Genomic DNA, 27,346 nt, shown 5'->3' on the forward strand with positions numbered 1-27,346 from the left:
CTCACTGGCAGCACCTAGGGTTTGTCCTGGAGCACAGCAGCTCCAGGAGCAGGCACAGCTGCAGGGACATGGCTCTGCTCTGGGGCAGGCATGCTGCCAGTGTAGAGCAGCTCAGCAGGACAAGGCAGGAACACAGCAAGAACTACTTTTATTGGAAGAGATTTGCATCTACAAAAGAGTGAAAAACAGGTGTAAAATCCACAGTAAAAAGAAGGGGCATGATGAGCTGGCCTGGTCAGCAAGACAAGGTGCCTTCTTCCCACTCTGAGGAGCCGTCAGGCACTATTTTCTCACAGACACAGATAGCTGGGGTTTGGGATGGGGTCACAGAGCACCCCAGATTCAAAACACCCAACACAAGAAGGATAAGGAAGTTCAGCCCTAACCACATCTCATCCCCACCAAGCCCACTGGGGCACAGCCACATTGGGGTACCTGCTTGGTGTCACTCTTGCAAGTTCCCAGAAGTTGCCTTACAGTCCCCAAATGTAAAAACTGCTATGACCAGCCAGCTCACTCCCACCTCCTTCAACCTCCTCTCCCGTACCCCAGGCACCCTACCTTCTCACTGGGGTCACTGCCTTAGCCCCTCCACCCTACAAACAGTCCCAGCCTCCAACATCCCATATGCCACCTCTGTCCAACACCACTCACTACAGGAAGAGGTACAATACCCCCTTTGCACAAGTACCCCAGCCCAAAGGCAACCCCTATTTACCCTCCAGCTATTAAGTTCCCACCCCAGCAAGCCAGCTCTATGCCAACCAGTCCCAGCAGCCCCAAGCGAAGAACATCCCTGCCCTACATGGGGGGACACAAGTGCTGGTTTGAAAGTACTGCAGGGGCCTTCAGCCCCATGCAGTTCCAGGGATCAGGGGTCCCAGAAGTGCAAGGAAGTGAGTTGTGCCACACTAGAAGTGAAGGGGAAAGGGGCTGCTGTCCTATATTCCTAGCTGGGAAAAATGAAGCTCTTGATTCTACTGAGATCCATTGCAGAATGCAAGAAGCACTGCTTCAGGCCCAGGGGGTCCAGCCAGTCCTCATGGTTGGGGGCTGCATCCCATGTGGGGCCTGCAGTGGCTGAGCAAGCATGGCAGTGCAGCACTGGAGGAGCCGGGAGCACGGCGAGTCCAAAAGGGGCAGGCTGGCTGGGGGCTGCGGTGGGACTGGTACAGTTGGATCTCTCACAGGCAGTGGGCACTTTCCGGAAAGGAACTTGTGGGAGGTGCCTGTGTTGGGCTAGATCAGGTGCCTTTGGGTAGGACAGAGCCGTCATCATGCTGCTCCACAGGTAGAGTGCAGTCGCTGTGACACCTCCACGATGTGGCTCCTTGGTCGTCTCGTTCTCCCCCAGGCAATGGGTGCAGCTGGCTGAGGAGACATTGGGCAGCTCGGGCTGGGGTTGGCCAGGGGCTGGGGCTGGCTGGGCATCCAGCTGGCACCTCCCCTCCTCAGGGAACAGCACAGGCCGGGGGGCTGCAGTGCTGACACTCCTTATGCACACAGACCGGTGCACCATGGTGATGGAGGCGAAGATGGCTGCGAAGCCCGTCAGGTACACCACACCCAGGAGGCAGGCCAGCTAGGGAGAAGCCAAATGTTAGCCCAGACACCCCCAGCAGCAGCACCACTGCCAGCCATGATGCAGCATGGCCACAATCAACCCAGCAGCCATGATAGGAAAAAGCTAGATGCCTGCTCTCTGCATCTAGCCCTGCATCCAGGGCTAGATGCAGAGAGCAGGCAGCCACACTGCTAATGGTGGGCAGCACATAGTCTGCCCAAAGATGGGCCTAAATATCACAAACCAAAATGCCCCACCTAAAAGCCAACAGTTTTTGTTAAAAACCCTGGCTGGTACTCAGTTGCCTCCATGCCACCACCATGTCCTTGCACCATGACTTATGGGGCTGTGGTCTGGCACAGGGCACACTACCCAGCACCAGGCTGCAGTGCCTCAGGCAGTGCAGCTGCAAATCAGCATCTGCTGACAGTTTCCCTTTTCAACAGAGAATAAGCCAAGGTGTTGTTCTCAGTGGAAAAGAGAGTCCTGCTCCAAATCCACAGCCTGCTGGGTCCCATGTTCTTACAATTAGCTGCTCTCCTATGCCCTCACCTTCACCACTTGCTGGTAGAACTGGCCCAGCACATGCTGCCACATGGACTGTTCCATGAGGACACACAGATCTGTGTAGGTGAACCAGCCACGCCACATGCCCTGTTTTTCAGCCACACTGCAAGAAAAAAAAAAAAAAGAAAAAAATGGAATGGTGGACACAATATGGACCTTACCCATAAAAGCAGCTTCAGCCCAGGCAGGCTTGGAGAAGACCCTGCTTAAGCTCTGTAGATGGGAGTTACAGACCCTAGCTAAGGCTCAGAGATGTCCCAACCTTTTATTTCACTGCACCAGGGCTATCTCCAAGCAGGGGCAGAGCTAAGCTGCAACACAGATAAAGGGATCACCCCACCCTAGACACCTACCGTCCCTCCAGCCAGCTCAGCACTTCAAACAGCTCCCGAGGATCTGTGTAGAGACTCCAGTCCTGCCGGGACAGCAGTTAAAGGTCAGTGCAGTCAGGGCAGATCACCCAGCACTCAGACACATCTTTCTCTATCTCTTTATGGGAACATGTGGGAGAAAAACAGAAATCCAGACACCCCTCGATGTCTCTTTTCCCCTGGTCTGTGAAACATTTGGCAGCAGTTACAGTTTCACTTACAATGGCGCTCAGGAAGTTCATCTCCAGTGTGTTCATGGTCTGGACGTCCACCTTCCCTGCTGCTCCCCACTCATCATTGAACACCTCCTCTTCCTCACCCTCATCATACAGATACTTACTTGCAACCATCTGAAAGTAGCACAAAGGATAGGATCTCAGCCTCCAGTGCACACTCACTTCCCACCAGCCCAGTTACTCCCCTGCCCACTGCTCACCATGGAGATCAGGAAGAGGTCTGAAGATGAGATCTGCTGGAGGTATTCAGGGTTCCGGTGCCGGAGTCTCTCAATGTAAACCAGGGCCAACATCATGGAACAGGGCGAGATGCAAGCTTCCCTGCAGGACAGGACAAGAGCCAATACTACAAACGTCCCAGGCACGAGGACACAACTTGGCTGCTCCCTCCCCATGCAGACAGTAGGAAGGTTTAGCAAATTGCTAGACAGATCACAGCCTTGCCAGCTCTGTGCCAGTTGTCCTGAGCTGCAGCAACAGAAAGTGCCAGGGATGCAGGGTGGAGAGCAGAAAGCCCTGGTTACTGTTCCCAGGCACAGTCAGCTCCAAACTGAACAGTCCTGCCTGCAGGAAGGCATGCTGTGAGGGCTCAGCTGCCAAGAGGAGACTCCGGGTTCAAATCTGGTTATCCAGGGAGCTGCAGATTCAGTCATACAGATTCCCAGTAACAAGAGCACATATGCACCCCAGAGAGCAGGATAAACTTGAAGCTGGCTGCATCAGGAAGTCACTGTGCCTGCCATCCCTGCCTCCAGCTTCTCTTTGACACTAATCAGGCCTAGGCACAAAGCCAGTGGCTGGCCCAGGAGACAAAGTGAGTCACAGGTAAGACGAGTGCTCCAAGTTCTGACACAGGACATGAAGGGACAGGTTTTGCTTCTTACCGAGATACGTGAGACACATATTTCTTCTGGAGTCTGCGGATAGGACTGGGAGCCACTTTCTGCAGCAACTCCACAGCAATATCTAGGACAGAAAAGCACCAAAAGAGTTAGTTGCGTGTGGTCCAGCCCATGTCCACCTTTCCTCTTCTCCCTACAAGCCCATCAGGTCTTGGTGTTTGCTCAGCCCTTCAAGCTTAAATTAAACTATGAGGCCTTATCAGAGGTCAGGACAAGTGAGGAACAAACAAACATGCAGGGCAGGCAAATCACAGCAGGAAGAGGATGTGAGTGACCAAGGCCCTGTGGCAGTGCCAGATCAGCAGGTCTGTGTCACAGGGAACCACCAGCAGTCAGCTGCAGAGGGTCATCCTGCCCTCACCCTGCAGAACTTCAGACAGCCCTTCTGGAGGTCTTCTTGCTTCTTGGGCCTGATGTCACACCACATCTTCATGGTCCTTTGCTCCCCTCCAACCACCAGCATCTTCCCCCTCCAGATCTCATCAGCACGGATCCAGCTCACCCTACACCACTCTGAGATGATGGAGTATGAGGTATCCATGTGACCAGGAGCCTGAAGGCATCAACAGGTACCAAAGCACCGATATGGTGTAACTACAGCCCAGCCTGCTTTCCCTGCACTCAGGGATGTGCCTCAGCATTCAAGCACAGACACTGGCAGATGGCTCCAGCAGCTCCCATCTCACTTCCCTACACAACAGGACCAGCTGGAGCACCCCAAGCAGCACTACAGTGTGATGCTAGGCCAGAAGTGCTTTAGACAGGAAACTTCATTTTGTTTCTGAGCCTTTGGCTGATAGAATTGAGCAGAGTTCGTCCCAGCAGCCTTGCATTTCCAGCTACCAAGGGAAGCATCACCACATCCCTCCTTTCTACGTCTCTCCAGTAACTAAGAGAAAGACTGTATTAACATGAGTGATTTGCCCAAAGAGCAGCCACCAAGCTCAGAAAACACTGTTCTGAGGAACTTCCCTACAGCATTCAGGCCACACCACTACTACGATGTGCAGCCAGGCAGACACAGCTCCAGCCACCCACTGGCTATGCTCAGCCTCTCCCACTGCTGCTGCTCTCTCTGCCCTCCCAGGCCACCACTGTACCACCACAGAGGCAGTACCAACATCACAAGGGATCTCTACAGGCACATCCTGATATGAAACCAAATTCTTCAGCCCACAAATCCAACTCACAACAGTGTCCTGTCCTAGAGGGAATGGATAGCAGGTGATCAGTTTCCTATCTCACAGCACAGCATACTGAGTGTGGTTACCGTTCTTCTGTCTCCAAAGGAACAAATTCGCATTTCAACTTCTCTCCTCAGCCAGTCCCATACTGCCTTCTGCAACTAACCTCCAATATCAAAGACCTTTTCCTGCTATTCCACTCTCCCAACAAGTCTCTATCTTGTTTGAGAACAGTGCCATAAACTTGCCATGTAGCAATGACACAGGTGTACCAAAACAGATGTCATAGTCCTGGACCCCATTTTTTGAAAGTAGCTGGTGAAGGAATGCCGTAAAAACAGATCAGCCCACAGACACATTCTCCATGTGCCACTTTTGGCCCCAGCTGCTGGAACCACAGCATTTCCTGAGTAGAAGGCAATCCTTACAGTTAATAGCCCCCAACAGTTTTCCTGCATGACTGTACCCTTTGAACTTTCATCCATGGAACAGTCCCACCTCACACCCCAGTGTAATGTCAGCCTTAAGCCTCCCTCACACCACTTGTGTTGGAACTCCTGACTCCCAGCACTACCCAGGCAGCTGCCTGCTCCTCCTCACCAAGGCACACCACACACAGCCTACTGGCAACTTTAGACCGTTTCCCTAGCAAGCAGCTCATGGAAAGGCTGAGAACTCCATACAGTGAAGGCCCTCTAGCAAACCACTGCATGCCCTTTTCCACTCCTCTCCACCATCACCTGCACAAGCTCCTCAGCCTTAACCCAGCCTTGTCCTTCTGATCCCCAAAACACTGCTGAATTGACAGGCAAAAAAAAAAAATGTGATTCACACAAACACAGCAAGAGCTTATCACCTTGCTGCTCACAACTAGAAGTCGAACAAAGCCCTGAGTGTTTTGCAGAGCACAAGCAATTATTTAAGACAGCTCTGAGCAAGAACAAGTTCACAACCTACTCTGCCAAGGAATTCACAAGCAATGTAATGGACTTTATACACCAGTATAACAATGTTAAAAATGCAGCAACAGCCAGACAGGGCAACAAAACAGAGAACAGAAACCATGAGGCTCTGGCATCCTGCCCTGCTGTGTTGTACTGAGTGGGAAAGGCTGGGCAGGGGTGGGATTTGGCGCTGGAGAGGAAGCAGGTGACCTATTGGTCTCGGCCCCTTGGGCTACTTCCAACCCCTTTGACTCAGCATTACCATCTGGTGACAATCAGCAACCCACCTGCCACAGGGCTGGAGAGATTATCCAAGCTGCAGTCTTTGTCCCAGCCATAATAGAGCCGCTTCCGCACTCTCTCGCTCAGCTGCTGGTGCCTGGGTAGGAACTGAAGGCACACAGAGGAACGTGAGGAAGTCCAGAGCACTCCTCATACCGCGCTTTCCACCCCAACCCAGCTCAGGGCTACACCGGGCCAGAGCGTGCGGCCTCATGGGGCTCCTCGGGAGCGAGGGATAGGGGGGTTAACCCGAGGGCCTGCCACGAGCGGGCCGTGCCGCGGACACTCACCGTGAACTCCTGGAACCCACTGAGGGAGAAGGCGCCCTCCTCGTCCAGCAGCAGCTCGTCCAGCTCCATCTTGCCCTCTCGCAGGGCGGACGCTGACAGATTCCCCTCCGGCGATACGAGACCGGCTCTGAGAGCGCGGGGCCGGTCCGCTCCGAGGCCGAGGCCCGGTGCAGTGTCGGGAGCAGAGCCCTCAAAGCCGCTCCCAGCCTGACCGCCACCGCCCGCCCTTCCGCCTTTCCTGTTCCGGCGCGGGGGCGCGGCCGGTCCCCGCCCCTGCCGGGCGCACGCGCGGCCGGTGTCGCCCGGTTCCCCCCTCCTCGTCCCTCCCCGGGCGCACGCGCGCGGCGGCAGCGGCCGCCGGTCCCTCAGGCGGTGCCGCCCGCCCGGGCCGGTGACAGCGGCACCTCCGCCCTCTTCCCCCCCCGCAGCCATGGCGAGCGGCCGCGCCGAGGAGGCGGCGGCGGCGGCGGCCGAGGAGGAGGAGGAGGAAGCGGCGGCGGCAGCGGCTGCGCGTCTGGCGGCGGCGCTGCGGCAGCGGCTGCGGGGCTGGGAGGCGGCGCTGGCGACGGCGCAGCGGCTGCTGGTGTGGGAGAGGCCGCTGCACAGCCTGGTCACCGCGGCCGCGCTCGGCGGGGCCCTCTGGTGAGCTGGGGCGGGAAGGGGAACCGGGAACCGTCGGTGCTGCTCGTCCGGTTCGTGCCCGTGCCCGTAGCGTGCGACGGCTTCGGGGCCCGCGGCGATGTCCCTGGGTTCCGGCGGTGTGCGTTCCCGCAGCCCGCACCGCCGTGGGGTATGCACAGCCGGGAGTAGCCGCTCTGTTTTCCTCTGACAGGCATAAACAGGCCCCTCCCTGAAGGGAGAAAGTGCCAGCAGGATTTGCCTTGTCCCGCGATAATAAAATGCAGATGGGCCCAACTGGAGCCTCGCCCAGGCACGTTTCTGCTTAATTTTTGCATCCGTGTTTTTATCAGTTCGTTTCACTCGGTAACTGCGGTCAGAGATCTCCATGGCCTCCTACATCGGCAGCTGCCCTGGGGCGTTTTATTTAAACCCTTCTGTTTGGTAATCTTTCCCGGGAGGTGCTGATTTTTCACTCGGCTTTGGCGCGAGAGCATTCCCCCTTTCCTGCTTTTCCTTCTCTGCCTCTTCGGCAGGGCAGCAGCATGGGGAGATGGGAGTGTGAGTGGCAGAGTCCAGCTGTGGATGGGAATGAAAAACATCCTGTTTGTTTGTATAAACAGTGAGTCAGTTTTACTGATGAAAATGCTCTCAGCCAGTGGCCTTTCCAGCAGGAAAGGTCAGAAGTGACCAGGGATAGAGTTAAATGTTGGTTGCAGATGAAATAGGAAGAGGCAGATTCTGGAGTTAGAGGAGGGAAAAATAAGTGACGAAACAACTTTTGAAGTCTCTCTGATAGGCAGCTTATGTTCTGTTCCCTCATCTGTACGATTATCAGAAGTGTACGTGGTAGCCAGACATGAACTCTTGAACTACTCTACCAGCTGAAAGGTCAGAGAAGAGCTATGAAGTGAGACGGAAGAGGAGATGTGTAGGTGGTAGGGGAGATGGCGGGGATAGTAAACAATGACAGCCCAGAGACCGTGTGAAAAGGTAGAGAAGATCAAAGAGTACCCAAAATATGGGACAGCAGAGAGAGATTTAAATAGAGGAAGAAAAATCATTTAGGGTCTCACAGAGGATTCAGACAGCATCTTTTAATTGAAATATATAAATGAGATGGAATAGGAAATTCTTCTAGAGATGATGTGTTAAGGTACAGAATTGTTGTTCAATAAAGAGGAATACAAATGTCATTGTTTAGGTCATTAAAGTCCTGTAAGCCCATGGAAAGTGCAGCTTTTGTTCTCTGTGTGCCCAATGAGGCACATTTCACTTCCAGTCCTCCACCTGTGACTTGGTGGGGACCCCTTCCTGCTCTGCACTGTGAGATTCTCCCTGACTACAGTCATTGTTCAGTGTATTTGTCATTAGTTACTGGCAAACAGTCACTGAAGAGGAGCAGGGTAAAAAAGCAATACTGCTCCTCCTTTCTGGAAAGGAAAATTCATTGAAGAAGTGAAGGTGAATGCATTTCCCTCATATTTTTTCTCTGAATGAGTTAAAAGCAGCTCTTCTGAACTAGAGAAAAGGATGAATGCAGACAGCCACTGCTGGCACAGGTGGCACCTTGACACCTTTGCTGTCAAATCTCTGTGGAGTGGACAGATAAACTCTTTGAGTGGTATTGCACAGCTGTGTGTGAGTAGTATTGGGTGACCTGGCAAGTGTCTTGAGCCAGTGTGTGGATGTGGGACATGAAAAGTTTTATGATAAAGTCAAGTGAGCAACTAAACCATTTAAGTTCTAGCTAGGCTCTGGTCAAACAGGGAGAGAGAGGTTTGTGTTAAGAGAATGGGCATCTAGAATGGCAAGATGCATTACCTGCATGTAGTGCTGGACCTTGCCATGACATGGGATGTAGGTTTTCAGCAAACAGGCTAAGGGACAAGCAGTTTTCTGCTACAGCAGTTTGTCTTTATGTTATCTAGATCCTCCACCTGGAGGCTTTGGAGGGACTTGTACAAGTGAGCATTAGCTTTGTTTTGCAGCCTGGGGAGGAGAGCACGGAAGACAGCAGGGAGTCAGCTGTCTGGTGGTGGGCAAAGGCACCATTTGAGAGTGTGCTGTAGTGTGGGTGGGTGTCTGCAGAGTACAATGCTTGCTACAGTGGCCCATAGCAGTTGGGCATTTCTGCTCACCAAGACCAGTAATTTACGGCTTTTTGCCTAACAATTTCTGTTTTATTTCTAGGTTGTTTTCCTCCACCTCCCTGAGACCCCTCTTTCTCCTCAGCATGTCCCTTCTTGGCATCCTCTTGTTGGAGAAGTGGAAACCCAGGTTCCTGTTTGATTTCTCAGGTATGTGATGATTAGCACTGTAGATAGTGACATGGTTCTAGTGTTACCAGCTGCTGGGCTATGGCTTTGCCTTTCCTGGGCTCTCTCAGCAGTCATGTAAGCCCCATTCCTACTTTAACTGCAGACCCAGGTACTGGTGCTGCCTCTTATCCTTTTGTGTCAGAGGATTAGGATGTATCCTAATACTCTGGGCATGGAGAATTGCTCCCAGTGCTGAGAAATTCTGGTAGTGGCTAATTTTGAGAGTGACTAAGGGGCCCAGCTAGCTTGCCAGGGAAGCTAATGACAGGGATTATGTTTTTCTGCTGTGTCCTTCCTCTCCTGAAAATGTGGCAAAGAGATCATTTCAAGTCTAAGCACTTATGGCCAGCTGAGCTGAGGGAAGGAAAGGAGGGGAGGGAAGTGGATTGGTTTTAGTGAAGTTCAGTGTGGGCTTACACCCTGAAAGAAGCAGAGCAAATGAGAGCCACTTCTTGTGACAGATAGCAGAGTGGATGATGAAGTCTGACAGCAGCAACAGTTAGTGTATTGTACCTGTACTGAACAGCTGATCTCCAGCTAATCAGTGAGTCTGATCACCTGTCTTATCTTTCCCTTTTATTGAAGGGTCTGTGCCAACATTAGACACAAAAGCAGCAAGAGGAATGGCCTCATAAAGATGGTAGACATGGATTGGCTGCTGTCTGCTTTGAGTGCCACCCTCTTTGGAGTTTATTAAATGACGGAACCCAGACCTGCCTGCTGCATCTACTGCTACTGTTCAAAGGCAGCTCAGGGCCCTCCATACCTGCCTCTCTACTCTAGGGAGAGTTTCTGAATGAAAGCCCCTCTATATGTGTGTTTGTAAGGTGCCCTTTATTTGACCTAAAAGGGTACTGACTTAAAGGGTGCTTTCACAGAAATCCTGATAAGATTAGTGTGTTACAGCTGTAGTCTTGAAACTGTTTGCTTTGTGTGGTTCAGGTAACCAGGCAGTTAAACTGGACTGGCCAATTTAATTTCCTGCTTATTCACATTGTTTTTTTAAGGGAATAGTTTAAAGCCAACCCAAACCACCTCGCTTGAAACATGTCCAGAAATGCAAAAGCCTGGTGTCCAGTACAGAATGGTGTCATTGAGGCAGGTGGGGGTGGAATCATTCCAGCAAGTACTTGGCCTGTTAAAGTTGTGTTGTCATAGAAGAAATAGGAAATTCATACCGAAATCAATTTATATGAAGCAGAGCCATGAAGAGTAAAAAAAAAAAGCAAACAAAACAGCAACACCAGAGATTAGGCTCATCGTATGCAATCAGCTCTGCTACAAGTCGATGCACATCCTACTGCATCTCTCCTCAGTGTTCTTCACATATTTCACACCTTCCTGCTTTTCTGCTGCAGAGAACAGGGACACCTTTCTGATGTGCCTGTTTGGGTCACAGCCCTGATTTTGATGTGGTCCACTGGACTGTGTTTCCTTTGCTTCCACAAGGAAGGAGTGGTGCTCTGCATTCCTGAGGGGCTTCCCATTGAATTGGTACTCCTGAACACTTAGGGGTTCTTGTTTGACTCCCACTTCCTGCTGAAGCAGAGCTGCACTTTTGTGGCTTACCTCCTTAGTGCTTCCTATAAGTCTTTTCTGGAGTTCTGGGAGATGGGTCAATACCATACCTTCAAGAGTCAGCATGTACGTACAAACCTTAGCTTGTGACAGTTGTGTATGTCTCAGATGACTGCTTATAAGATGACTTCTGAAGGAATGCTGAAACCTCAGCATGTATTTTGCAGTTACTCACACACTGTGATGAGGGTCACACTAACTGCCCCAAGATGCACAACTTTTTTAGGCCCTTTCAGAAGGGACTGCATCTTTTCAGCTCCCATGCAGGGTATTTCCTCAATATCTACATGGAGTTCTACTTAGGTACTATTTAAGGACTTAGGAAGCATTTCCAGTTTCACCTGAAATGGGTATCAAGTAGGGATGTTTTGGTAGCGTCACTGTTTGGCAGCTGTGTTTTGGTCAGTGCAGGACAGTGCAGTGTGGAAGAGCTCTAGCAAAAGTTGTGTTGCAATTGAATGCTAGTACTCTTTAAGAAGGGCCCCTGCTTTCTAGCTGAAGTTTACACACAGATGAAGAATGTCTCTTGGAAAAGCGTTGAAAACCTGTAAGAGCCAAGGAATCCATCAACAATAATTTGTCAGTACCAACATGTAACCTAAACTCCTGCGTGGCTGTCTGATCTCTCAGAAGAGTCTGGTGTATGTCAAGGGATTTGTATTAATCCACAGTCCAGTGTGAAATGCTGACAGAAAGATTTCAGCCAGTTATTGATAATCTGAGGCCAGCTCTGGGTGTCTTGCTTGACAACTTATACTGGTGCTTCACAGTATTTCAGCACTGATTGGAGTTAAGCCTTAACTAAGGGAACATTTCCTGTTGGAAATGCTCTAGGTTTTTTGGGATTGTGCTGTTCTTACAACTGATCTAAGACTCCAATGCTTTGAGATGGCCAGCAGACAGACTGCTCTACTACAAGAAGCAGCATACTGTTGATCTTAAAGACAGCCTGTCTTTTGCCAGATAGCTAAAATCACATGAAGACCCTGCAGCCTGCTGAAATGTTCTGCTCCCCAAAGTGTCTCTGAAACCTTCAGGATCACCTGAGAATTGTTTCGCTCCCTCTGCTGGTGTATTTTGGATGGCTTGGATGACTGCAGCCAGTTGAGAGGAGTGGGGTTCCTGTGCCATCCCACTTACTGTGTTGCTGGCACATCTGTCCAGCAGAGGTGGAGAGCATCCCAGCTCCTCATTTGGTACACTGTACAACTGATGTAGCCAGTCCTCACAGGCTGACCAGTGCCAGATGTAATGTATTTGGTGATTTAGTGCAGGTAATGGATGAGGCTTAGAGATAGAGCTGGATTTCTGTGTGCTGCGGTTAAGCAGCTTTAGATTCCTGAGCACAATAACAAAACACAGCAATGGCGGTTGCAGGAGGGAAGCAGCTGCCCTGTGGGGGTGGAGCTGCCTCCATCATATTCACACTGCAGCTCAGGCTCGCTCTGTGAGCTGCCCCACCCGCCATGCCAAATGCTCATGGGCAGAGGAGCGAATGGGCAGCCTGGTCTGAGAGCAGTTGACTCCTCTTGTCAGGCCTGATTACTGGAAATCTGGGTCACGCTCTCAAAGAATCGCCTCCTCCCTGGGTGGTTGGCCTCCTGCTCCACTGCGTGAGCCCGCTGGTGCAGTGCCTGCAGCGGGAGGAGGAGTCTGGCAGACTTGGCCCAACACCCTGTGTCTTGGGAGAACAGTGGCAGGGCTGCTACAAGCAGTTGGTTTCTTCTGTGGCTTCAGCTGGGTGGAGTCTGAAGTCTCACTGGGTGATTGCAGTGATGGTTGTTCACATCTTTGGTGCATTTCCCTGAGGGAGTCGCTGCCATTCTTGGGCTTTGTGCCTGACTGGTGACTCCCGTGAGGATTCCAACCCCTTTTTGCACACGTTGCATTTCTTTAGCCCATTTCTAACTATAAGCCTAGTCTCTGAGGTTAAACTCTCTTCCTTTATTTTAGTTCTGTTGACATGGTGATGTGCAGTGTAGGGACAGGCTTAGGGTTATAACCTCATGCACCAAATTTGCTGCTGGTCAGACAACATCAAAGATGTATCAGTCCCTGCCAGCTCTAGGACAGTAGGCGGACTGGTACAGGAGGGTAGAACTCAATGAGCTATCAGAGCATGAACAGGGCATTGTTAAACACAGGAGACTTACAAAGACTGTGTTGATAGAAGAGCTTTGGTTGAGCCCTGTACATCCTGAGATACCAGTCAGCTTGATATCACAGATATCCAAATCTGTGAGCAACCAGGCTGATGAATTTCAGTTGTTGAAATTGTTTTCAGTTGTAGAAGTTTTTTTTCTCAGTGTATCTAAAAGCAGAGCATAATCATACGTGACCTCTGCTGTTGAAACAACACTCCTCTTTTCAGTACTGCATTACCTAAGTTCTTGTTTATTCATCACTGGGTTCAGTGCTGAGGGGAATGGGAGAGCCTTTCCCTTATCCAGAGTGACAGACCTTAGGAGTATAGTTGTATCTGTGCCTGGGACAAAAGGCTGTCAGGGGACATAAAACAGCCCTAAAATTAGAAAATTATGCACAAGACTGCTATTTGTTACTTAATTCCATGGGAGAGGATGGAGACAACAGGGACATCTCTGGTATTTGTACATAGCATTCTGCCAAGGACTGGGCCTGGTCAGTGGGAAATGCAGCTCAGATCTCCTGGTGCCATGTTTATCTCTGAAATGGAAGCTGAAGCTTTGCCCAGCTCCAAAACTGTGCTGGCAGCCCCCTTTGAATGACAAGTGCTGGCACCCACTGTGGAAATGGCACTGCCCAGACATGTAGGACACCAGGAAAAGCTGCATGATCCCTGGAGCAGACAGCCCCATGTAAGCACCACGGTACACCTCAGGTATGAGTGCCCTGCTGTGTGTGTGTTGGGCTGCAAAGTGTGCTGGGGTGCCCAGAGACCAGTGGCTCTGCTGCTCTAAGTCTCCAGGCACGCTTTGTTAAAGCTTTCGCAGCTCAGGCTCCAAGCCAGTGATTCCTGCTTGCATGAGAGCTCAAAGAGGGTTCCCAGGGTGCATCCAGAGCTAAGGATGATACATCTGCAGCTCTGCTCTGTTCAATTGGTAAAAATGTCAGGTTGTATTTTTTACTTGGCTGACTAATCTGCTCTGTTCTCTCTACAGCACAGCCATCAGAGGAGCCAGGAGGAGAGAGGTAAGCTCACAGATGTATTCCTTGGTGTGGGGACAGTGGGGAAGCCTTAATTTAGTATGGTGATCTCACCTGTCCTTTTTTCCTGTTGTCAGTAAACTGCATGGCTCCTGCTGTGAAACAGTGCTGGTGACTTCCGCACTGCTAGCTGCTTATCAGCTCAGGAGCCACAGTTTGGGACTCTGGTGAAAGCTAGAGTTCTTTCAGTAGCAATAAAGCTCAAATACTTCTGATGTTAGAAGTTCTTAGGTTTCTTCCCTGGATCTGTCCTGAGCTATTTTAAGAGTCCTCCAGAGAGAAGATCACTGAGACTGACTTCCACAGGCTGAACGTGCTCTCTCTGGTGGCATGGCTTGCATCCTTGGCCGTGGTTGTAGGTCTGAGCACGCATTCTGCCTACCTTGGACCTGGTGCCAGAGGAGGCCGTATAACTAGTTCCACCACCAGTGCCTCTGTCTGTGTGGCTTTGAGTAAACTGCTTTGCATCTTGGGCTTGTGGCATGGGGATTCTGTGGCATGGTATCTGCTACTGCTTTGCTCAGGTGTCTCTTGACTTTCTTCCTGATTGAAGGGAAAAACTGTTACCAAATCAAGCATCTTCCGTAGTTCAGTTGAAAATGCAGTCAGTATTGTCAAGCTTTGGTAGGGAACTCTGCTTCCTGGTGCAGTTGTTCCTCTCCCCCAGGAAAACAGACCATGTTCAAAGATTGTCTTCTTGCTCTTGTCTGTCTCTAGTGAGGGGGTGACTTCAGGGGCACAACCTCACCTGCTCAGTGTCCCTGAGCTGTGCCACTGTCTGGCAGAGAGCTGGGTCACCTTCAGGCTCTACCTGCAGGAACTGCTACAGTACAAGAGGCAAAATCCTGCCAAGGTAAGCTGGAGATACCTACTCTTCTGTGCAGGGGCTTTTATTTCCATTACTTGTGCCTTAAGAAATGGAAGAATGTAACTTCAATATTTTTACAATTGCTATCCCTGTCCAGCATTTGCTGTTTGTTTCTTGCAGATTCTGTACCATGGGACGTTTAAATAATGAGTAATTAACTTCTAGTATTTGTAAACTGGAGCTGAACCTCTCCTGTGAATGGCTTGCTATATTTGATTTCATTTCTTAGTGTGCAAGGGAAGCTCTTAGATTGGGACTGGGGAGATAAAAAGGGAAGCCTACAGCATCTGGCCCTTTTATGAGTTCCATTCTTAAGCTGGTCCTATTTCACTAGCCAGGGTTGTTGCTAGCAAAGTCCAAACGCAGCGCTGTTTCTGTGTGTGTGGAAACATGTCATTAAACATGTTCTAATGGCTGTGATGTATGTGGTTTGGAAAGGATTTATAGACATGAACTGCCTTAGCATCACAAAAAGTAGGACAGACCAACCACTAGGATTGTGTCAGGCTTCCTGGCATCCAGTGTGCCAAAAGGAATGGGTTTCTAACCCTGCTTATTGCTCCTTTTCTGTCCCAGCCACAGGGAGTAGCAGACCAGGTCTGAAGATGCCCATAAAGAATGAAGTCATCGGGAGCAAAGCCCATAGACGAACCTTAGCTTTTGCAGATCCTCTCCATTATGAATTGAACCCTTAATTGCACGATATAGTCCATATCTGAACCCATGCCCTAGTTTGCAGATTGTCTATTCTCATTTCCCCCCACCTGCCCCCAGGAAAATGTAAGACAAGCCAAGGGCTGCACCATTATACTTCACTTTTTCCAGAGGAGAAGGGTCCTGGTCTGATGGGAGCGTGGGCTCTGCTAATGTTTCTGCCAGCTGGTTTATGGCACAGCAGTGGCACAGCATCTGGTGACTCTGTAACAGGTTCCTGTCTCTGTCAGGACAGTACAGTTTTCTCCTGAAGTTATGAGCTCTACAGAGAGATGTACAAGTGGTAATTTGCAATATCCCATCATATCCTTAAGGAATATAATTTACTTCATAAAGAATGTCTGATAAAGTTTTGATTTGTTTATTGGGGTGTTGGGTTTCCTTGGTCATCCAGCACTTGAACCTCTAATGCTTACAGCTTAACCCAACCGAGCTTTCCGAGTTCTGACTGTCAGCACCTGAATGTACTTGGTGCAGAGCTGGCTGACTGACTTGGTTAGGGCCATCCTTCATGTTGCACTAAATGGGTTTCTGGCATGGGTTGCACAGATGTGTCTCTGCCTCTTGTCACTTCTGTTTGTTCCTCTCTCTTTCTTCAGTTCTGCATGAGTGTCTGTTCAGGCTGCCTGATTCTGGCTGTAGTTGGACACTATGTTCCAGGCATAATGATCTCCTACATCATTTGTGAGTATAAGCAGCGCTCTTGTCTGACTTAAGCTGGGACATGACCTAACTGTGCTGTTGATAGGCTGGTAAAAGCAGACTGGTAGTTTTCTCAAGGGAATCTGTGCTAGATGATGAATCAATTTACAGGGAATGTGTTCCAGGAAGTCTCTGTAAGCACGTGCATGCAGTACGACTGCAAAGGCAGGAGAGGGAGCCGAGACTAAAACATTGGTGCTCTCTGTTCCCCACTGCTGAGGCTGTGCCGGTCGAGGCTCGAGGGAAGCAGGAAGTTACAGTCTCAGTTCCTGAGGTGGACAAATCCATATCGAGAGTGTTGTTAACAAAGCTGCATGTTGGGTAAATAGACCTTTTTCACTGCATCATGAGTCCCTAATAACTCTGTTCTGGTGCTCTGCTGCAAGTGCAGCTACCTATATAAAAATTTTGGTAATACTTAGTTTTAATTCTCATTTTAGCTCATTTTAGGGCTTTTTTTTGCATGTTGGGTCTGGGGTACAGTGGCTGAAGAGAAGGGCTTATGCTTCATCTTAACGTAAATCTATATTCTTTCTAAGATCTGGCAATAAAACCTGGTTAATCAAGCAGCTTTGCAATGAGTAAGAAGAGCCATGGGTGAGGATTTTTAGGCAGTCAGATGGGAAAGAACATGCCATTGAAATGTGTTTCTCTTGAAGACTTTCTCAGTGGCACTACAGGAAGAGTCAGGTTATGCTTGATCTGTCTCTCACACTGCTGCATTCCATGTCCACAGTGCTCAGCATTCTGCTGTGGCCTTTGGTGGTCTACCATGAGCTGATCCAGAGGATGTACACGCGTTTGGAGCCTGTCCTGATGAAACTGGACTATAGTATGAAGGCAGAGACGCTGCACCACAAGCATGAGAAGAAGAGTAAGGAACCACTTTCTCTAGCTTTTTTGGTGCTGTATCCCTAGGGTGTAGCTGTAGCAGAAGGATAGTAGGATACCGTGTCTGCCAACATTGTGTGGTGACAGGCTGCAGGGGGGCAGGGGTGGAAACTTAAGGGTTATGTAGAGAACAGCTGTGTGCTCCCAGGTGATCCTGAGAACAGCACATGAGAGCAACAGATTATGCTTGTCTCCAGGATTCCTGTGCACTTTCACAGAGGAAGTAGGGGATAGTGGTGTATAAAGGCAGAAAATTCCTTCAGTGTCATGTAAAGCTTTTCTTCTCTTTCTCACAGAACGACAAGGGAAGAGCGAGCCTGCAGCAGGTGATGAGCCAACAGCAGAGACGGAGAGTGAGAGTGAAGCAGAGCTGTCAGGCTTCTCCCCAGTGGTAAGAGCTCAAAGAGCTTAGCAGGAGCCAGTCCTTCCTCTCTGGTCTATAGCAGCTTGAGAACCAAGGGGTGGTCTGAGTACAGCAACAATAATAACATACAGCAGAGCAATAAATCACTTCTTTGCAGAAGGGGAAAAAGGGAAAGGTCATGTGTTTGATGAAGGCTATTGTCTCGAATCTGGGTATTGAGAATTTGGTGCCACAGAGCTGATGATGTTATAGGAGGGCAGGGCCAGCCATGCCCCAGCCTCATGCTGACCTCAGAATTACTTTGATGGTTATTCTTCATGCTCAGAGAATGTGAGTGTCTCCTGAAGAAATGAACTTCCCTGCTGTAATGTACAGGGGCTCCTCAAAACCGGAAAAGAGTGTTGAGCAGCTCTGGTGTCTCTTACACAGTTCTCTGCTTTCAGACAGATTGTGTGTGACCTTTCTATATTCACACCATAGAAACAAGCCGAGCAGCGCGGCGGCTCTGGGCATGTAGCTGGGCTGGCAGGTGGGAAGTTTGTTTCCAAAGGAATGTGGATACTTGAACCACTGCTACTTGTAGAAGGTTTTGTTGCACTCTGTGTGAATGCAAAAGGGAAGGGGTGTTCTCCTTGGTGATCCCAGGAGAAGAAGAATCAAAGCCTTCTGAGACTCCTACAGTCTCATCCCATCTTTTGCTGCCTCTTTTGTGTTCTTCACTGAGAGCAGGCAAACCTTAGGGCAGTGATTTATTGCAGGAAAGCCAGTGAGCTGAGGCTACCCTTCCTTCCAGTGCAGGGAGCACTTTACCAGCATACTGTCCCTCCAGCGAGGACTTCTGCTTGGAAAGTGCCTGTAGGCAGCATGGGTACTTAGACACACAGGAATTTGTCTTTCTGCCTTCATCCCATGCAGGTGGATGTGAAGAAAACTGCTCTGGCACTGTCAATCACAGATTCTGAGCTCTCTGATGAGGAGGCTTCTATCCTGGAGAGTGGGGGCTTTTCTGTTTCAAGGGCTACCACCCCACAGCTAACGGACGTTTCTGAAGGTACATAATGGGACACCTTGCTGCCCCCTTATCCTTAGTGTTTTGGCCCAGAACAATGGGTCATACAAATGGGAGGACAGGGAAAGAACCCAGCTATTTGCATGGGAAGAGCATTGAAAGGAGGAAGGAAAAGCAGTGCAGCATACCCTGACTTCATGGCTGATTATAAACTGGTCCTGAGTGGATATAAGCTTCTAATTATTGCTCCACAAAGCAATGCAATCTTGTGACTCCAAAAAGGGGGTAAGGCCACTCACAAAGTCCCACAGAAATAACTGAATAGAATAGTCACGCACCCATGTGTGATGTTGGGTGAAACAGGTCAGACTTACTAGCTCAGAGAAGGACTGGTTGGTGGTGAAGAACATGGAGTAACCACTCAGTGGCCACTTGGGTGTTTGGGAAGGAGCAGGCAGGTGATGTAAGCACAATTTCCCTGACCCTTGGGAGTTTTAATGGGAGGCACTAAATGCAGAGAGCGTGAGCTGGAGCAGGAAGTCCTCTCTAAGCACAGAGCACATAGAACAGGATCACAAAAGAAACATTACACATAAATCATGCCACTGGCAGAAGGGAATAACTGCAGACCTCTTCCTGCTGTCCTCCAAGGATGGGGAAGGTATCTTAAAGTCAGCTGTGTTGTGTTAGCTGGGGAAGATGGGTGGGAGGTCAGGGTGAGGGAACATGGATCTTAATGCTGGTGCCTTTCAGACCTGGATCAGCAGAGCCTGCACAGTGAGCCAGAGGAGTCATTTTCCAAGGACCTGGCAGAGTTTCCATCTGTGGAAGAATATCATTCCAGAGACCTGGGACCACAGAGTGATGAAGACGCGTTTGGTGTGCCTCTGGGTCCTGAGCTTGCCCACGCTGCCTGTGAGCTGGACTCAGCAGACAAAGAGGCCACGGACTCTGACCTCTCCATCCTTCGCCTCGCGTCTCCTCTTCATTTTGTAAATACGCACTTCAATGGGAGCGGGCAAGCGGCAGGAGGCAATGCAGAGCCAAAGACTGTCCCTGCCCCAGGCCTGGGCATCTGCATTAACACGCTGAGCGAGGAGATTGTCACCACTGCCATCACCACAGCGGTGCAGAATACCCTCTCTGCCCTCCTGCGGTCCTCAGAGGCCAGTGAGGGACCCCCCCTCTCTGAGTTCCTCCCCACGGAGCCTGAAGAGAAACTGAGCTTCCAAGCACACCTGTCAGAGAGCGAAGTGGTGGAGACAGAGACGGAAGCTTCACCGGAGGATGAGGAGGAAGCAGATGACTTTGAGCTACTAGATCAGGGGGAGCTGGAGCAAATGGATGTAGAGCTGGGGTTCGGAGAGGAGCAGGAGGCACAAGAGGCTGCTCCATCTCCCTCCTCTCCCATGCTTGCTGAGCTGCCAAAGCAAGGAGATGAGGAGGAGGCAGTGATGACAGCAACATCTATGTCTTAGGTCTTACCTGTGCTCCCCCTTTTCTTCCATCATCACTGGAAAGAAGGAAAAACTCACAGAGTGAACATGCAGTGGGTTTTTAGATGTTTGTGTTGACTGGGATGGAAACGCATCAGTGTTAATGTGCTGTGTCTGGAATAATGAATCCTTTCCATCCTTCTAGAGCCTGGCCTTCACTGGCTGAGCAGGAGGCCCTGCAGCTGGGGAGGAGCCGGCTCCTAGAAGCTTTATGCCACAATTGAAACACCAACCCCAGCAAACGCTTCCTAGTAATGGTGCAGTATTTCGGTCTGTCTTCTGTTTGTCTTTCGTTTTGCACGCTGAGTACCGAGCTAGCTGTAGCTGCTGCTAATACCCACATCCCCAGTAGGACATATGCAATCTTATTTTATTGGGTTTTTAAATGGCTAAAAGTGTAAATAATTTTAACTTTCATTGGTTTTGTCTGGGGGGAGGGATAAGGGTGCACAGTCAAATGTGGCTCTCAGGGGCAAGGAAAGGGAAAGGGGTCTTTGGAGCAGAGGGTAGTAGTAAAGGGGGAAGGGCAGACGGGTGTTGTGCTAAGAGACCTCTTCTGCAGACTGTTACTGTCTTTTGTGTCACTGCTGGAACAGGGTGTTGGGCGATACCCTGCTTTTTTCCCCTGTCTCATTTGAGTTCTGTTACTGGGTGGCTGTGGAGTTGATTTTTTTGCAATCAATGAAATTCACTCCTGGCCCTGTTCAGTACTCCAGTTTTTTGCTGCTGTGGCATCTCTTGCCTTCGGCACCACTGACCCTTCTAGCACCCCATCTGTTGGACATCGTAGCATGACACCTGGAGTCTCCTAGACCGGAGTAGAGCCAGGAGCTTTGTTGCACGGCAGGATCCGTGGCTTGTTTCCCTTGGGGTGGGGAGGAAGGATGGAGGGATAACTTCAAGCTGTCCCATGGCGGCAGACAGTTCTTGCTGGCCTGGCAAGGCAGGATGGTTCTGGCGATGGCCCTCGTGGACTCCACCTTGCCCTGAGCCTTCCCCCGGCGCCGGGCAGATCTCTGGAGCTGGTGTTCCCACGGGTCCCAGCGGCGCTCCCGGAGGAAGGGCTTATGGAAGGGTGAGGACGCCGCTCGGCGCCGCGGGGCGGGGCGAGGCCCGCCGGGGCGGGGCTGTACCGGTCCCGCCCCGTGACGCCCCGCCGGAAGCGGGCGCGGCGGGGCCGCCGGTACCGGTGGCGGCAGTGCCACCATGGAGTTCCCGGACCTGGGCGCGCACTGCTCCTGGCCCGCCTGCCAGCGCCTGGGTGAGCGCAGGGGGAACCCGGGGGGTGGGCGCAGCTCCACGCCGGCCACACGGCCGCTGTCTTGGGCCTGGGCGGCACGGAGCGGGCAGCCCGGCCTGCGGGGAGGCGGCGGGGCGGCGCCGGGCGCCCGCTCGGTGGCGGGGCTTGAAGGGCGGGACGTGTCGCCCGTGCTGCCCATGGCGGAGGGGTCCCTGATCCTTCCTGCCGCCCGCGGGCACCCCGCTAGGGCGGGGCTGGCTGTTCGTGCCGGTAGACTGGGCTTCCGCCGGTGGCTCTGTCCGGGTACGCGGCTCTACCCGGGTGGGCAGCGGCTCTTGCCCGGGGATAGCGGGGCAGGGTCCGGACGGGCACTCCCCTGCCGGGCCTGGGTGCTGCAGGCTGGGGAGGCCGCGGGTCCGCTGGGACCCGTCCATACCCCGGTTATCCCGGTGGGTGAAGCCCGGGATGTCAGTATCACTTCCCACCGGTTTGAGGCCGGCAGCCCGCGGAGAGCTTGGTGTGATTCAGGATGCTACTCCTAATCTCGGGGCCCGTACGTTTTGAGGAGGAGCTCTGAGTATTTCTGAAGACGTGGCTATGGACCTGCAGCCCCTTTGTTTTCGTGCTGGGGGATGAGAGGTGCGGCTCTGGCTTTGCCGCGGGTCACTGTTTTGTCTTTGGGAAGTCGGGGAGGCCCCCGGGCTAGGGTGGGCAATGCTGATCTCCATGCTCTCTGCCCATGCCATATCCTGCTCCTAGACTTCCTTCCCCTGAAGTGCGATGCCTGCGAGCAGATCTTCTGCACTGACCACATCGCTTATGCCCAGCACGATTGCACCTCTGCCTACAAGAAGGTAAGTACAGAGAGCAGATCTCATCCACCCTCCTGAATGGAGCTGCTGAGCTTTTCTAGCCACCAATCATAATAATCTGTGGTGACTTTGGTCACTTGAGTAGTTACTCTTTGGATGTGTACTGAATCTGAAGATGTACCTGAAAGCCAGGATCTGAATCTCAGTGCCACAAACATCCAACCCTCCCTCTCCCACTGAGTGAAGTGGTTGGGCATCTCCCAGCTGCACCATCTTCCCTTCCCAGACCATATGTCTGTGCCTCTGCACCTGCTGTGCAAGCTGGTTGGAGGGTCATGAGGACCTCAAACTGCAGCTGAAGCTGTGGAAGCCATGGTAGGCAGGTCCTGAAAGGGAGAGAGATGACTGTGCAGAGCTCAAGGTTGCCCAGGTACCTGCTCCCAGCTCCCTGCTGTTGTCTCTGCAGGATGTGCAGGTCCCAGTGTGTCCCCTCTGCAACACCCCAGTCCCTGTGAGGCGGGGGGAGATGCCTGATGTTGTGGTGGGTGAGCACATTGACCGTGACTGCAAGTCTGACCCTGCACAACGCAAGCGCAAGGTAGGTACTGTGGGGCTCTGCCAGGTGAGCTCTGCCAGGTCTCTGGCACAGCCTGGCAACGGGATGAAAACAACACAGATTCAGCCCTGCCTGCTGCTATATCTGGCACAGGCTGATCCAGGGAGAGTTGGTGAGCTGGAGACATCCACAGGGCCTTGCAGAGGCTGTTGGGGGAGCAAGGTGGTGATGGAGTGGGGCTGGGCAGCCACCCAGGACATAAGGATAGTAAACTGCATGCTGCTGCTAGGAAAATGCAATTGGCAATTAGCTGCCCCATCTTGCCAGGAGATGAAATTGCTGCAGGGAGCTGGCCCTGCAGGAATTCAGCCTGGCAGCAGCTGGAATGCCCTGGGCTATCACTGCTCTGGTATGGAAGGCAGGAGTCCCTGGGCAAGGCACTCTTTCTCCTGTTACGCATTCTGTAGTTGTGGAGACTCCTGTCTATGGAGATTGAGGCACCAATGAATTACTAATGAGACAAATTTCAGAGCCTTGCTCTGAAGAAGAAAACACTAGTGGGGAAGGCTGGTCAGTACCCAAGGCCTGGCATGGAGAGAAGGGACAGCCCCATAGCATGTGCTCCTTTTCAGCACTGCCGTGTCATCTTTCAGATCTTCACCAACAAGTGTTTGAAGCCTGGCTGCAAACAGAAGGAGATGATGAAGGTGATCTGTGACCAGTGCCACAAGAACTACTGCCTCAAGCACCGGCACCCCCTGGACCATGACTGCAGTGGGGCAGGACATCCACTTTCCAAAGCAGGGTGAGGGCCTGAGAACAGAAAGGCTGGAAGGGGTGGGGCTGTGTTTGCCAGATTGGTGACAGGGAAGAAGTCCATTTTCTGGGACAGCTGCATTCTGACAGTTCCTGCCCTGTGTGCCAGGGTGTCCTCCTGCAGCACCAAGCACACCAGTATACACAGTCTGTCCTACAGCAAAAGCTGTCAGTACTGCCTGCTGACTGCTTTGTTCTTGCTTTTTTCCCCAGCCCCTTATTCTGTAGCCAGTGATTTCTGCCTGTCCTGGTACACGGTTTTAGGGAGAGAAACAGTACTTCAAACTCTTGGGAATAACAGCCACAACATGGGAGGAAGAGGAGCCAGGGAGGTGTCTCGCTTATCCAGCTTGATATCCCAAGGTGTTCAATGCCTAGGAATTGCTCATGATGGTAAACAGTTTCTCACAGGTGTCCTGTCTGTCCTAGGCATGCTGCAGTTACCAGAGCCCAGGCATCCTCCTCCAAAATAGTCACTGCATCAAGCAGCAGAGCTGCCAGGCCAGCAGACAGCTCTTCTTCTCTGGCCTGTGCCAGGTAAGGTGATGGCCTGACTCGTAATTCTGAGGTGGGCATGACCAGGCTTATCTTGGCTCTCTGTGGAATACCAGAGCAACAGCTCCCTTCTTGTTGTGCCTCAGCAGGACTGATAGTCATACTAGGGCTCCCTGCCTTGACGATAACACCGCTTTTCTTCTGCTTGCAGGGGAGGCAGAGCAGCTGCGTCACAGACTCACGGCACCTCCCCTCCAGCTGTCATGCTGCAGAATGGGCTGGTGAGTGGCTTGACCTGGCCATTTGAGATAGTTTCTGTGCCCTCTAAGAACTGCAGGATGTGACTGCAACAAATACTTTCTAGCCCACACTTTGTAGGTGACTGTGCTCTCAGCTGTGTGTTCCCTGTCAGACAGTGCTCCTGAATGCTCTGTGGGAAATCAGAGCTTGCTCTGGTGCCTGCGAATGACAACTCTCAGCTGCACTTGGTGCTTAGCTTTCCCCAAAGGGACAAAGTGCACCAGCCATTTCCCTTGGGTGTTGTCTTTCTGCAGTAGAAGCAAAGCCTAGAGGAGACTGGAAGTTGCTTTCCACTAGTACTCATGGCATACTCCTGCATTAGGGATGTGTCCCCTTGGGCAGTGGGAGAGCACTATTGGTCTGTCCATAGCCCCAGTTTTTCACCTTTTTTGTCTGGTCTCTTGGAAAGAGAAGATTTGCCCACCCTTGGCGAGGAAAGACTGTTCCTACTACATGTGCTTCAGGGCTGCCTCCTGCCCCCCCACCCTGGCCAAGCTGGTGGCAAGGTGTTTTGTTTCAGAGTGAGGAAGAGGCACTGCAGCGAGCTCTGGAGATGTCCCTGGCAGAGTCGGCATGCAGCTCAGCACAGCAACCCAGGTACAGCCCTGAAGCACATGGTGCGGTGTGTTGTGCTCTCCCCTGTGTGTGAAAGGTGCCTGGGGAAGCATCATGTGCCTCTGGGATAACATTCCTCTCAGCACGTGTTTCCGTATGATGCCTCTCTGGCTGACAGGGGAAAAAAGGAAGAGTCCAGAGCCAACAGGGAACTATTCAGCAAGCAAGCCCTCAGCCCTAGGGGTGCTGGTAGGGGACAGTGACTGACACACAGAGTTGGGCAAACCATTGTCAGACCACTTGTCAGCTAATGGGTTTGGCTGGAGCATGGATAGGTGGAGTAGGGCTGTTCATGGAGGACACCCAGGAGCTTGTGTCCCCAGGCACAGTGCCCGGTGCTGCTAAAAGCACCATCTTACTGATTGGACTTAACGTGGCTCTCCTTGGCCCAAATTCCCGACTGCCAGCCCCAGCTGGATCCTCTCCTCCCTCCCCAGCCCCATGCCTGTTCAAAGTTATCCTCAGTTGCTCCTTGCCATAAGGTATGCTGGGGGGTTGCAGTGAGATGCTGAAACCCAGAAGGGCTCTGAGCACTCAGCCCCTGAGTCTGCAGGAGGCTGAGGCACACAATGCACCACTGTCCCAGCAGCACACAGGAAGAGGAGGATCTGGCACTGGCCCAGGCACTGTCAGCGAGTGAAGCTGAGTACCAGCAGTCGCAGCGGCAGGTAAGTGAGGCTGGCTATGGGCTCTGCACTGCTGTGGGGTTGATCCTAGCCTAGCTGTTTGAGGGAGGGGGCCTCCCTGGGTTCTGCTTACTCTGGGCTCTGTCTAGCCTGGGTTTCCTCACCAGAAGGGCAGCCCAGCCTGGGGCAGTGGCAGCATCACTGCTGAGCACTCATGTCTAGGAATCTGAACACTAGATGTGCCCTCTTGGTAGGAGAGAGGAAGAAGCCTGCTTGCCCTTGCTCACTGTGTGCTGCTTTCCGTTTCAGGCGCATGGTTCAAAGCCATCCAACTGCAGCATGTCGTAGGCCGGGAGGCGGGCTGTGCCAGTGGACATAGGATCCTGCTTGTGACCCAAGGAACGGCTCTGGCCTCCCACATGGATGCTGGGGAGTTCTGGCCTGGACACTGGTACCAAGAGCCCCTTGCCAAGGACAGCTCATCACCCTGGGAGCTGTAAGCAACCAAATATACACTGGCACTTCAGCCCTAGTACCTATATAAAATTAGTGCAGCAAACTGCTGATGCTCCTGGGGAGGTGAAGAGTGTACAGGATAGGGCTGGGTACACACTGACCAAAGCAAGCAGCAGCCCAGGGTCTGCACTTACCCGCAGTTGCCACAGCCATGTCCCAATACTGCTGGGACTGTGGGGCGAGGGCAGAGCTGTGTGGGGACATCTCTGCATGCTCAGACATACAGCTGGGATGTACCTGCCTTCTGTAGTGGGGGGCTGGATTTCATGCTCTGGGGAGGGCTGTGCCCTCAGCAAAGAGCAAATGTGGCTGGGATGGTCTCTTGCCTGGGCATGGCAGGGCTGAATGTGCAGCCTCCTGGCAGTGTGAAAGCAGCCCCTTCCCCACTCCCCACACCCTTGGTGCCTCCCTGCTGTTTGCATGTACAAGAGCACGTTGGGCCTTACCCTGCTTGGCTGGGGCACAAGACCTGTCTGAGACTGAATGGAGCTGCATTTCCTTTCTGGTTTAATATAAGTAACCTTGGCAGTGACTTGAATGGCAGCGTCGTTCACATGGGATGGTTGCAGCTGCCTTCCTGCTGCCCTAAACTTAAACAGACCCTGTTTAAATGCTGCTGGGGTAGGAATGCCTCTGTTCTTCCAGTTGTGTCGCTGGTGATCCCCTCCTGGATAGCAATATCACAGAACCCCTCCTTACAAACAAAGCCCTGAGCCTAGAGCCTGGATGGGTGGAGGGGATTTGTCCTGCTGGCCTCTTGCAGGGGGTCTGCAGCCATGTACAGCTGTGCTGCTTTCCCACCTGCTGCTGCAGCCCCTCCTGCCTGCAGGGCTGTGCCTGGTTCTGCACAGGACTGGGTTGTCCTGCTCTGAGCAGCTGGAGTGGGGGGGGTGGTTCAGGCTGGGTCCAGGGAATGCTGAGACTTGTCAAAGTGCTGCTTGGGAGAAAATAAAAGCATAGCACAAGGTACAGAGGTACCTGAGGGAGCAATCACTTGGTGTCCATCCCAGAGTTGCACATTTCTGTGGATGGTGGTTGAAGTGGGGGGCACATAGGGGTGAAGGGACACCAGCTGCCCTGCTCTTCCATTGCTGTTGGGGTGCAGCCCCCTGCCAAGCTCAGCCCTTCATGTGGGGATGAGGCAGTTGCTCACAGCCTGCTCAACCCCTTGCTCACCTAAGCCCAAGGAGCTCAACCTCGTGGCAGAGCTGCCGGTTGACCCCAGGGCACAGACACTAACCCTGCCTGCCCCCACCAAGAGCCACGTACCCTGCCCAGAGCAC

The 27,346-nt window shown here is 52.0% G+C and overlaps 3 protein-coding genes across 5 annotated transcripts; 2 read left to right on the top strand and 1 right to left on the bottom strand.

The window, feature by feature from the left end:
• Nucleotides 1-129: 129 nt before the first annotated feature.
• CNPPD1 (cyclin Pas1/PHO80 domain containing 1) lies at nt 130-6,772 on the bottom strand. The gene is made up of 8 exons (XM_009087904.4): nt 6,341-6,772; nt 6,056-6,158; nt 3,623-3,704; nt 2,939-3,059; nt 2,724-2,852; nt 2,485-2,546; nt 2,117-2,234; nt 130-1,582 (listed from the first exon to the last, which is right to left on the bottom strand). Exons 1-8 carry the CDS (start codon nt 6,770-6,772, stop codon nt 950-952), a joined length of 1,680 nt encoding a protein of 559 aa, XP_009086152.3. The 3' UTR covers nt 130-949.
• On the top strand, nt 6,771-20,802 carry RETREG2 (reticulophagy regulator family member 2). Its single transcript, XM_030241102.2, has 9 exons — nt 6,771-6,982; nt 9,152-9,258; nt 13,998-14,028; nt 14,761-14,896; nt 16,225-16,309; nt 17,064-17,201; nt 17,515-17,609; nt 18,498-18,633; nt 19,345-20,802. Exons 1-9 carry the CDS (start codon nt 6,771-6,773, stop codon nt 20,067-20,069), a joined length of 1,665 nt encoding a protein of 554 aa, XP_030096962.1. The 3' UTR covers nt 20,070-20,802.
• A 154-nt stretch (nt 20,803-20,956) lies between these two features.
• Nucleotides 20,957-27,056, top strand: ZFAND2B (zinc finger AN1-type containing 2B). Of its 3 annotated transcripts, none has more exons than XM_050977044.1 (9): nt 20,957-21,348; nt 22,087-22,181; nt 22,606-22,737; nt 23,349-23,500; nt 23,941-24,048; nt 24,218-24,287; nt 24,827-24,903; nt 25,508-25,589; nt 25,857-27,056. In XM_050977044.1, exons 1-9 carry the CDS (start codon nt 21,294-21,296, stop codon nt 25,893-25,895), a joined length of 810 nt encoding a protein of 269 aa, XP_050833001.1. In that variant the 5' UTR covers nt 20,957-21,293; the 3' UTR covers nt 25,896-27,056. The 3 variants fall into 3 exon arrangements, with proteins under 3 accessions (XP_050833001.1, XP_030097621.2, XP_050833002.1); XM_030241761.2 differs by having other exon boundaries at nt 25,511-25,589; XM_050977045.1 differs by lacking the exon at nt 20,957-21,348 and adding an exon at nt 21,433-21,966.
• Nucleotides 27,057-27,346: the final 290 nt, after the last annotated feature.

The sequence above is a fragment of the Serinus canaria genome, chromosome 7 (assembly GCF_022539315.1).
Source record: "Serinus canaria isolate serCan28SL12 chromosome 7, serCan2020, whole genome shotgun sequence".
Taxonomy (NCBI): Eukaryota; Metazoa; Chordata; class Aves; order Passeriformes; family Fringillidae; genus Serinus; species Serinus canaria.

Bases quoted from the DNA above. Each gene is read 5' to 3' on its own strand.
- ZFAND2B (XM_050977044.1), top strand. From the start codon at position 21,294: ATGGAGTTCCCGGACCTGGGCGCGCACTGCTCCTGGCCCGCCTGCCAG. The intron at 22,182-22,605 runs GTAAGTACAGAG...TTGTCTCTGCAG, and splicing joins GCACCTCTGCCTACAAGAAG to GATGTGCAGGTCCCAGTGTG. The intron at 24,049-24,217 runs GTAAGGTGATGG...TTCTGCTTGCAG, and splicing joins TCTTCTCTGGCCTGTGCCAG to GGGAGGCAGAGCAGCTGCGT.
- CNPPD1 (XM_009087904.4), bottom strand. From the start codon at position 6,772: ATGGCTGCGGGGGGGGAAGAGGGCGGAGGTGCCGCTGTCACCGGCCCG. The intron at 3,060-3,622 runs GTAAGAAGCAAA...CCTGTCCTGCAG, and splicing joins TATGTGTCTCACGTATCTCG to GGAAGCTTGCATCTCGCCCT. The intron at 1,583-2,116 runs GTGAGGGCATAG...GCTTCTCCCTAG, and splicing joins TCTACCAGCAAGTGGTGAAG to CTGGCCTGCCTCCTGGGTGT.
- RETREG2 (XM_030241102.2), top strand. From the start codon at position 6,771: ATGGCGAGCGGCCGCGCCGAGGAGGCGGCGGCGGCGGCGGCCGAGGAG. The intron at 14,897-16,224 runs GTAAGCTGGAGA...CTCTTTCTTCAG, and splicing joins AGAGGCAAAATCCTGCCAAG to TTCTGCATGAGTGTCTGTTC. The intron at 16,310-17,063 runs GTGAGTATAAGC...CCATGTCCACAG, and splicing joins AATGATCTCCTACATCATTT to TGCTCAGCATTCTGCTGTGG.